General features: G+C 45.9%; 1 protein-coding gene across 2 annotated transcripts in view; it reads left to right on the top strand.

The window, feature by feature from the left end:
• Positions 1-295: 295 nt before the first annotated feature.
• The window catches only part of fbn1 (fibrillin 1), a 69,063-nt gene continuing 59,247 nt past the window's right edge, over positions 296-10,111 (top strand). Inside the window, exons 1-7 of one of the 2 annotated variants that reach the window (XM_086291968.1) lie at positions 310-371; positions 534-660; positions 846-1,121; positions 6,239-6,321; positions 7,088-7,186; positions 7,896-7,991; positions 9,625-9,720. In XM_086291968.1, coding sequence (XP_086148094.1) covers positions 934-1,121; positions 6,239-6,321; positions 7,088-7,186; positions 7,896-7,991; positions 9,625-9,720 — 562 coding nt within the window. In that variant the 5' untranslated portion in view covers positions 310-371; positions 534-660; positions 846-933. Of the gene's footprint in view, positions 661-845; positions 1,122-6,238; positions 6,322-7,087; positions 7,187-7,895; positions 7,992-9,624; positions 9,721-10,111 lie in introns of both variants that reach the window. The other variant, XM_086291960.1, reaches the window with a different exon arrangement.

The following is a 10,111-nucleotide window of genomic DNA, read 5'->3' as shown; positions in this document are numbered from 1 at the left end:
AATTACATTTCTTTAATATTTATAACTACTGGAGAGAATGGTTCGTCTGATTATCGTTTGGAACTGTTCTGTGTCACCACGTTTAAACAAAGGAGGAGCAGGTGTACTGGTTTCAAAGATGAAAAAAAAGACATGTTATTTATATTATTCAGACTTTAAACAAACATATAAACGTCTTCATCCTCCCGGTTTTTTCTGGGCTGACTCTGTCGTTATAGTGTCGCTGCATGCTGAAGGTCCGCGGCTTAAAGTGCATTTTTAAACTCAAGATTTTTATTGTATCGCGAGAGCAGGGCACGGAAGGGGGGAGTTTGGGGAAAGTTGAGCTGAGCAGGGATGAGGAAAGACCTCAGCTGGAAAGGAGAGACGCAGTGAGTTTTACCATTCTCATCCTCTGGAATGCATCAGCTAACTTATCTGTGCACAATTCACGCACAATTGGATGCGCTCGGGCAGACTTCAAAAGTTGCATCTATTTATAGCCTAGGAGCCTAAGCGACGGTTTTCAGTGGCTTTTTTTTTCTTTTCCACAGTTTGCTCCTACACGTTTTTTTGTTTTTTTGTTTTTATTGTTTTTGTTTTGTTTTGTTTTTACCTGCAAGTCAAAGTGCAGACAGTCCTCTGTCGAGTCCCAAGCGAATCTCCTATTCGGGAGACAAGGTAAGGAATTGGCTGGTGATACATTTTTTTTTATTTTTTTTTTGCATGCTTTTGCAAACCTATCACCACCAACCCAGTGACAACAGCAGAGTGTTTTTTATTTGGTTTTTTGCCCACGATTTCTTGCAGTCTCCACTGTCTCCTTTCAAAATGTTTTTTCCCCTCCTGCATTTATTGTTGTGCAGCTTTGACTCCAGACAGGAGAGGTCGACGGGGCTGGGAAACTACATAAGGTGATTTTTCTTCACTGAAGTCGTACACTTGAGAGTGGAAATGACAGAAATTAAGCGTGGAGGACGGCTGCTGCAGTTGGCCGTGACTGTGGCTTTACTGTCGCTCTGTGCCGAGGCTAAAGACGCAGCAGAGGTGGCAGATACCGAAATCACTGAGTTGGCGACGAAGCAGACCGACACCAGAGCCAGTAGGGCCAAGAGGAGGGGAGGGACGGACGTCCTCAGAGGGTAATGTGGTTCTAATAATCCGGCAAAGTCAGTTTTGGAAATCTTTTCTTTTCTTTTCTTTTAAACTTGGAGCAGGTGTCTGTCCTCACATGTTAATTGGTGTGTGTGTGTGTGTGTGTGTGTGTGTGTGTGTGTGTGTGATTTTGTGTATTTTTAAAAAGGCAGACTGGGACCCATGAGTGACATTGTCTGTGATGGGAAGTTTGGAGAAAAGGTTTAGTAATTAAATACTGGCAAGAATATCACATTCCTGCTGACTGCAATAATAAATTACATCCAAACAAAGGAGGCCATTGGCCGTGTGGCTGTGGCAGAGAGAGAGAGAGAGGGGGAGAGAGAAAGAAAGAGAGTAACAGCCTAATCCTCTTTCTAGCCAAAAACACCACACCCCAGTTGTGGATAAATCACATCTGCAGCTGTACACAGTGGGTCACTGCTGGAGAGGTTGTGTGTGTGTGTGTGTGTGTGTGTGTGTGTGTGTGAGAAAGAGAGAGCGACAGAAAGGAAAGACAGACAGGAGGAAACCAATGCAGAAAAGAAAGAACGTTTGTGTTCAGTGATGACAGCAAACAGCTGATGAAGGTCACACAACTCAATGAGCATTCTCCACAGGCATTTTTATTTGACATGCTTTAAGTTAATCTATCTGAACATCTGGGTTCAGTGCAGGAAGTGCATACAGGCTGCATACTGTGTCATGCAGACTTACCACTGTTTCCAACATCCAAATGGCTTCAATTGTCTGGTTTGAGTTACAGTGTACATTATGTATATACTGACCCCTTGGTCAATGTATGCAAAGTGATTATAAGTTCACATATGTCGACCTGCTCAACATCTGTAGGTGGGAGGACGGACTAGGTGTTCACTTTCATGTCAGATAAAACATTTTTGTGTACAGGTGCAGTAAATTTCTTATAGTGGCTGTGCTCACATCATAGCATATTCCAGTGGTTCCCTACATTGTTTTACACACGAACACCAGACAGCTTTATTCGATACTTAAAAAGTTAAGAAATGAAAGAATTAGTTCTGTCATTTGTGCAAGGGAACATCAGATCCATGTGAAAAAAGCTTGGGAACCACAGGCACACACAAGAACTTTCTAAGTAAAAGCAATGGACAGCTTGTGGTTTTTTTTTTTTGAGGACTGTTAGGATATGATTCAGGCAGTTCCTTTGTACATACAAAAGATTGTGATTAAGATTGTCATTTACTTCTACAGTAATACATGGCTTATTACTGGCACATGGTGACAAAGAATTTGGTATTAAGTGAGAAACGGGGTGACAATGAGAAGTCGAGATGAAGGTGGGTTGCAAAGCAGCTTGCAGCTTGCAGATGTGCAGCTACTGTTTCTGGGCTAAAGAAGCATAAATAGTTCACTCTGTGTGGTTTTTACCAAGTGAAAGTCTACAAACTATGTTGAGCCTTGTGTATAGGTGCAGTGGACTTGGTTTCAGATCAGCTCATCAGGTGATCAGCAGGGATTACAGGTTATCTTTACTTTGTGGCTCACCTGATCTATCACTATGCCTGATTGTTAGTATTTTTGGGAGGGTCTCAGTGTTTGTGTATATAATAAAATATGGATGCTGTGCTTGGACAACACAGACAGATCCCAACTACCATTCTATTAAAGTGTCCATGAGCAGTGTGCCATTATTCCTGCCACCTGTTTTAAAAGCTTCAAGAAACAGACCATCTGTCAGGGTCCTGGGTCTCCTGACCCAGCGTTTTAGTTCATTGTGATTTTTGTATTATTGTACTTGGTGTGAGTTTCTATGGTTTCTAGTTTCGATCCCTTGCCCTTCATGTTTCTCTATGTCCCCTCTGTTCTGTGTAAGTCTGTGTCTGCATGTTTGAGTTCCCCTCTGTGTCTCTCGGTTCTTAGAGTCCTCTGCCTTATGGTTTATGTCTCTGTGTTTCCTAGTTGCTGTCTCCACTGTGTCAAGTTTGCGTCTCTGTGTGATCCTTCCTGTTTTACTTTGTAGGTCCGTGTCTTATGTGAATGTGTCCTGCTTTGCTTGTCTCGTCAGTTCTAATTTCCCCCAGCTGTGCCCTCCTTCTGTGTCTCATTCTCCTCGTTACTTCCCAGTGTATTTAGTCCCTGTGTTTCTCTGAGTCAGTGTTGCGTCGTACCCTCAACAAGCTGTGTGTGTTTTGCCTCCGTGTTACCAGTGTTTTGTTTCCAGCTCTAGTTCCAGTTCAGTATTTCTGCTTCAGTGTTTTAGTCCACCAGTGTTTTTGTTTGTCTTTTGGTGAGTTTAGTTAGTAAGAGGTTTTCCAGCAATAAAGCTGCGCTTTAAGTTGAACTTCTGTGTCTGAGTCCTGCATTTTGGATCCACCACTCCTGCTTGCCCGCCTGCCACACAGCCAACCATGACAGAACGACGCAACCATCAAATGGATCCTGCGGACTCACGGTCTCAGTATCTCGCGCAGTTGTGGAATTACTGCCGGGAAGTAATCCACGCTGAGGACACCCCCAAGAGACTCCTTCAGGTGGTCTTTTTTGACAACGTTTTGTCTTCCACCCTCTGCACAGCTGGTTTTTTGGACATTAACAGATTAAAACAACTAATAACAGCTCTGAGAGCCAGGATATGCTTCGAACTGTTTGGCATGGGCGGTCCAGGCACGGTAGAGTCAGCTACCCTCCTGGAAGCCCTCGCTGCCTGGTATTCTCAGCATCAGCATCTGTTCCCATCAAGCCTTATCACTAAATCATTCCATCCTCCCTTAAGAGAGGGACTGCATCCTCGTTGCCTTCACCCCAGTACACCAGCGTCACCTGTGTCTCCAGCAGCTCAGCTCCCAGTGTCACCTGCCCCGCAGCCTCCCTCAGCTCGGTTAGCTGCCCCGCAGCCTCCCCCAGTAGCTCCAGTGCCGCCTGTAGCGCAGGCCCCAGTAGCTCCAGTGCCGCCTGTAGCGCAGGCCCCAGTAGCTCCAGTGCCCCCGCTACCCGTAACTCTGGCTCCAGTAATAGTGGTCTCACACACTCACTCCATGCAGGGAGAAAGTATAATTTTACCTCAAGGTGCTTTTTGTAGTTCAGCCGCCTTTGGCACAGTTTGCCGCTCCAGGGCTTCCCCAGAGGCTAGGTCCCAGTCCTCAGCTGATTCTGGACCCCTGGAGTTTAAGCAGCCACCCGAGGGACCGCTCCGGCCTTCGTGTCCTGTTTCTGCTGGAGGGTCCGAGGGACTGCTCCGGCCTTCGTCTCTTGTCTCCGCTGGAGGGTCCGAGGGACCGCTCCGGCCTTCGTTTCCTGTTTCCGCTGGAGGGTCCGAGGGACCGCTCCGGCCTTTGTCTCCTGTTTCAGCTGGGGGGCCCGAGGAGCCCGTCCAGCAGCCTTCCTCGTCAGCTGGTGGTTCCGGAGAACCACACCGGCCTCATGCCTCGTCGGCTGGAGGGTCCGAGGGGCCCGTTCAGCCTCCCGTCTCCGCTGGAGGGTCCGAGGGGCCCGTTCAGCCTCCCGTCTCCGCTGGAGGGCCCGAGGAGCCTGTCCAGCCGCCACCTGCGGCCGCTTCGGCGTCGCCTGGTCCAGCTTCATCCGAGTCTTCGTCTTCGTCCTCGTCTGGTTCAGCTTCATCCGAGTCATCATCCTCGTCTGGTCCGGCGTCATCCGAGTCTTCGTCTTCGTCCTCGTCTGGTCCAGCTTCATCCGAGTCTTCGTCCTCGCCTGGTCCGGCTTCAGCCTGTGCTTCGCCTGGCCCAGCCTCATCAGAGCCTTCGGCCTCGCCTGGCCCAGCCTCATCAGAGCCTTCGGCCTCGCCTGGCCCAGCCTCCGTGTCTTCAGCCTCGCCTGGCCCAGCCTCCGCCTGTGCTTCGCCTGGTCCGTCTGTTCCTGCCTTGTCATCGCCTGGTCCGGCCCTGTCATCGCCTGGTCCTGCCTCGTCTGGTCCTGTGCCCACCGGGCCTCAGCCAGTACGCTTGACACTGGAGCGCCGCCGCTGCCTTCCGCGCGGCCGGCCCCCTGAACTGCTCCGTCGTCTCCTTCGTCGCCGCCGCTGCCTTCCGTGCGGCCGGCCCCCTGAACTGTTTGGACTCCTGTGCTGTCGGCCCCCGGGCCGGCCCCCTGAACTCTTCTGTTTTGGACTCCATTTGCTTCGGTGTTTTTGTTTCGTGCCCTCCTTCCTGGGCCCCCGCCGCCCGCCCTGGTCGGGTTGTTTCCTGTTTTGGGCGGGTTTTTTTTTTTTTTTTTTTTTTTTTTCATTTTCTTGTGTTGGGCTGTCGGGAGCCAGCCCTTGGGGGGAGGGTACTGTCAGGGTCCTGGGTCTCCTGACCCAGCGTTTTAGTTCATTGTGATTTTTGTATTATTGTACTTGGTGTGAGTTTCTATGGTTTCTAGTTTCGATCCCTTGCCCTTCATGTTTCTCTGTGTCCCCTCTGTTCTGTGTAAGTCTGTGTCTGCATGTTTGAGTTCCCCTCTGTGTCTCTCGGTTCTTAGAGTCCTCTGCCTTATGGTTTATGTCTCTGTTTTTCTTAGTTGCTGTCTCCACTGTGTCAAGTTTGCGTCTCTGTGTGATCCTTCCTGTTTTACTTTGTAGGTCCGTGTCTTATGTGAATGTGTCCTGCTTTGCTTGTCTCGTCAGTTCTAATTTCCCCCAGCTGTGCCCTCCTTCTGTGTCTCATTCTCCTCGTTACTTCCCAGTGTATTTAGTCCCTGTGTTTCTCTGAGTCAGTGTTGCGTCGTACCCTCAACAAGCTGTGTGTGTTTTGCCTCCGTGTTACCAGTGTTTTGTTTCCAGCTCTAGTTCCAGTTCAGTATTTCTGCTTCAGTGTTTTAGTCCACCAGCGTTTTTGTTTGTCTTTTGGTGAGTTTAGTTAGTAAGAGGTTTTCCAGCAATAAAGCTGCGCTTTAAGTTGAACTTCTGTGTCTGAGTCCTGCATTTTGGATCCACCACTCCTGCTTGCCCGCCTGCCACACAGCCAACCATGACACCATCAGTTTCAATAATATGTAGACGAGTAAGTAATATAGAGTAATTAGTGTTTGGTGTGCCAAATTTCAAGCCCACTTGGACAGATCTTCGATATATATCTTAATTAAAGGACTTGTCTTGAAAATACTTGAGTTTTTTTGACATGGATCATCACTTTTTGATCGTCTGCAGCCCAAATGTGTGCGGCTCAAGAAACAACGCCTACTGCTGCCCAGGTTGGAAGACTCTGACTGGAGGAAATCAGTGCATTGTTCGTGAGTATCACCTCTATTAGTCTACTTGCACTTCTCATTGTCAATTTTTGCCATAAATTTCAGTTTTTATTTATTTTATCCAAAATTTATTTGGTCTATTTCTCTGGCTGTGGTTACTTCAGGTATACTTTGTCATTAATTGTATTGACTCCACATTTTGCTCTGTCAAACTTCACCTGCCTTCACTCACTCAGTAGACAAGAGAGTCTGAGAAGCTGTGTGATTGCAGCGCTGGCTGGATGCCGGTCGTAGCTCTAATGACATTGTTTAGCAGTGGGGTTCATGGAGTAGGGTTCATTGGCTGGACTCTACCTGATGGGAGCTGGGGGGGAAGTGGACCATGCCAACAAAAGTCTGTGGGAAAGAGAACAACAGAGCAACACAGACGACACCAACTGAAAACACATAACATTTATGGTAACAAAACTCACAGAAGAAAATAGCTCAGCAACGTTGCCAAGTCAGCTTCTACAAGTAAAGCACGATCAGGGCAAAAAAGATTTGGCCTTCTTTGGACTGTGGTCTGTGTTTGAAATATTACAGAAGAGAGTTTAGCATGAGGTTAAGATCAGCGCTTTAGCTGCAACAACTGATATTCTAACCTGAAATTCAAAACCGGCAGCGGACAGGCTGACAAGCAGCAGACCCACAACATCAGAATTTCTCGAACGCAAAATAAAGTCAAGTCCTGGCGCCGTGACGTGAGCGTTGCTTTGTTATTTGGCCTTGTATTTTCTTTGACCGAGTATCATTTTCTCATTTGCAGCCATCTGCCGGAGTTCATGTGGAGATGGTTTCTGCTCCAGACCCAATATGTGCACCTGCCCCAATGGTCAGATCGCACCATCCTGTGGATCCAAGTCAGGTCATTCACTCACCTCCATTTTCATATACTTTCTTCTGAATCAGCTCCATTGAAGTGTTATTAGTTTTGTAATATATAATATGGGTGGCTGGAATGGGAGTGGGGCAATAGACAAAGATAATTATGATTTATGCAAATAGGAGTAATGGATGACAGAAAATATGCCATCTTATATAAATTTTCTTTTATTACAGAAATTGCAATCGAATTGATTTTTTGGCACTTAAAAAAAATCAGTTGTTTTTCTCTCCTTATCATGAGTAATGGGCACCAGCTTATGTGTACTAGCATATGAGATAGCAGGGCAAAGAACCTGAACGCATCCCTTTTAACTGCCTAAGACTGAAGCAACTGATATATGTTGCAATCACATCCTTGATACTAGCAGCCGGTCCTGTGGGTTTTGTGAACGGGTGTGTGTAAGTGTCGACTGGGAGTGTGTATGCTTTGGAAGATGTCCACCATCAACATCTTCTCTATGTCGCTCCCTTGCAGCTCACCGCACTTCAACCTGGTGTGCTCATCTGTTTACACACCATAAATTTTTTTTAGGAAATATCTAGAAGCATAACGTTTAAGAAACATGGTTCAGTGTCAGTTTTGTTGATGTCGTAAATATAATCTGCAGCATGTGTTTGGATACACTGAACTGAACCCTAACGCTGGTCTGTGTTCATGTGTGTGTATCTTTGTCTTGTTCTTCCCACAGTCCAGCACTGTAACATTCGGTGTATGAATGGGGGATCATGTGCAGAGGACCAGTGCTTGTGTCAGAAGGGCTATGTGGGAAACCACTGTGGACAACGTAAGGCTCATAATAAAACGCATTACTCTGAATAACTTCATCATTATCTGCCTCCTTTTTAATTCTATTTCTTAGAGTTTCTGTTTTACCCTCAAGCTTGTAATAGTGCTATTTAGTAAAACTTAGCGTCAATAACATTGAGGCCCTCTAGAAGCAAGTCTGGCAACTCTTATTTGGGTGGAAAAAAGAGCTAATGAATGCAAGAACAGAATTTATTGTCTAATTAAAACACTGTGTATAGTCATGTGAAAAAGCCTTACTGCTTTCAAGGGAAATCAGAGAATAAGTAGCACTCAGGTGCTGCTAATCAAATGAACCTGATTAACTGATCATCAGCAAGTGTGAGCACTGTGGAAGCAGAGGTTTTGGCAGATTTCTGTTCTGAGCGTTGAGATGTGTGTTAACACAGCGCCACAATCGTCCCAAGACTGGACAGACAAGCTAATCACAAGGTCAGAGAACAGCACAGATTAAGGTTGAAAATTTGCATCTTAACAAATCAAAGGAATTCTGGAATAATGTTTTTTGTGCAAGTGCGACCAGAATGGAGAGGTTTGGCCGTAATTTACAGCGCCACATTTGGTGAAAACCAAACACTTAACACCAACTGTGAAGCATGGTAGAGGAGAGGTGATGATTTGGGCTTGTGTTATGACCTGGGTGCCTTGCAGCCATTAAGCTGACCATGAACTCTGAATATCAAAGTATTCTAGAGTCAAATGAGAGGCCATCTCTCTGACAGCTAAAGCATCATTATTCTGACAGTATACAGCATTGAATGTGCAATAAAATGGCTTAAAAAGAAAACACTTGAGGTGCTGCAGTGACCCAGTTAGAGTCTAGACCAGCGGTCCCCAACCTTTTTTGCGCCACTGACCGGTTTATGTCCGGCAATATTTTCACGGACTGGCCTTGAAGATTTCGCAGATAAATACAACAAAATAAACCAAAAAAAAGAAGATTTATTCATAACACATGGGAAAAGACCCAGGGAAACCGAGTTAACGATAAAAAAGTAACTATTTTAAAACGATAAAAACCCTGAAAAACCATGAATTTCACAGCCGAGCCTCAACTCTCATGGCTCGGTACCAAACGACTCATGGACTGGTACCGGTCAGTGGCCCGGGGGGTTGGGGACCGCTGGTCTAGATATCAGCCTCCTTAAAATATTGCTGCAGGACCTTAAGAGAGCAAAGTATAATCAGATGCCTGGAAACCTCAATGAACTGAAGCAAACACTGTAAAGAAGAATGGGTCAGAAATTCTACACAACAATGTGAGAAACTAATAATATCATACAGCTTATTTGGTATTAAATCATGAGTTATGAGTCCTGTGAAAATATTCTTTTTCACATGACTGTGCTTACTAAATTTCACTATAGAAAAGGATCACTGTGTGTAGGTTGGGTGTCTTTTTCCCATGGTTTTAAAGCTAAGAGCATGTGCCTAAACTTTTGATGCTCATTTCTTGCTCCACCTAACCACAACTAGTGACATCATTGTGTTACTGAATTCCTTCACTTTGCATCAGTTATATTTGGTGACACCCTACAAAAACAAAATCCTGGCCCCATCTACACAGCGGTGTCCTCCTGTTGTGACATTGTCGATTTCTCTCTCTTCTCCAGCGGTATGTGAAAATGGCTGTCTCAATGGAGGAAGGTGCGTGGCTCCCAACAGATGTGTATGCACGTACGGCTTCACCGGAGCTCAGTGCGAGCGAGGTAATGAGCGCCACACCGCATTACTCCGAATTTTCCTCCTTTACTTTACATGAAACTGTTCCTGTGCTCTACATTCACTTCTCACTGCTGCTGAAGTAGTTTTTAAAGGCACACGTGCTGCTTCTTTAAAAACGTGACTTGATATTGAGTGGTGGTTGTGTTTTTTTGTTTTTTTTTTTGACTGAAGGCAATTCCTGCTTAGTCATGCCATCGGCTCCAGGAATGTGGTTTGTTGTGGAACATTTGAATTTTAAGCTCAAGCTCAGAAATTACCATTATTTTCCACATCTGCTCTGAAACAACGCTTTGGGGAATGTAATGTCTTTCTAAATGTGAGCTGTTTGTTAACTGAAGACCTCCCAACCTCCTGTGGTTGCTCTCTGGCACATGT

The sequence above is a fragment of the Aulonocara sp. 'chitande type north' Nkhata Bay genome, linkage group LG1, assembly GCF_057382095.1.
Source record: "Aulonocara sp. 'chitande type north' Nkhata Bay isolate Kocher_YH1m ecotype deep benthic linkage group LG1, A_spYH_male_GT1.1, whole genome shotgun sequence".
In the NCBI taxonomy this organism is placed as follows: domain Eukaryota; kingdom Metazoa; phylum Chordata; class Actinopteri; order Cichliformes; family Cichlidae; genus Aulonocara; species Aulonocara sp. 'chitande type north' Nkhata Bay.
The sequence above is the reverse complement of the archived record's forward strand: the minus strand, read 5'-3'. Positions and strand labels throughout refer to the sequence as shown.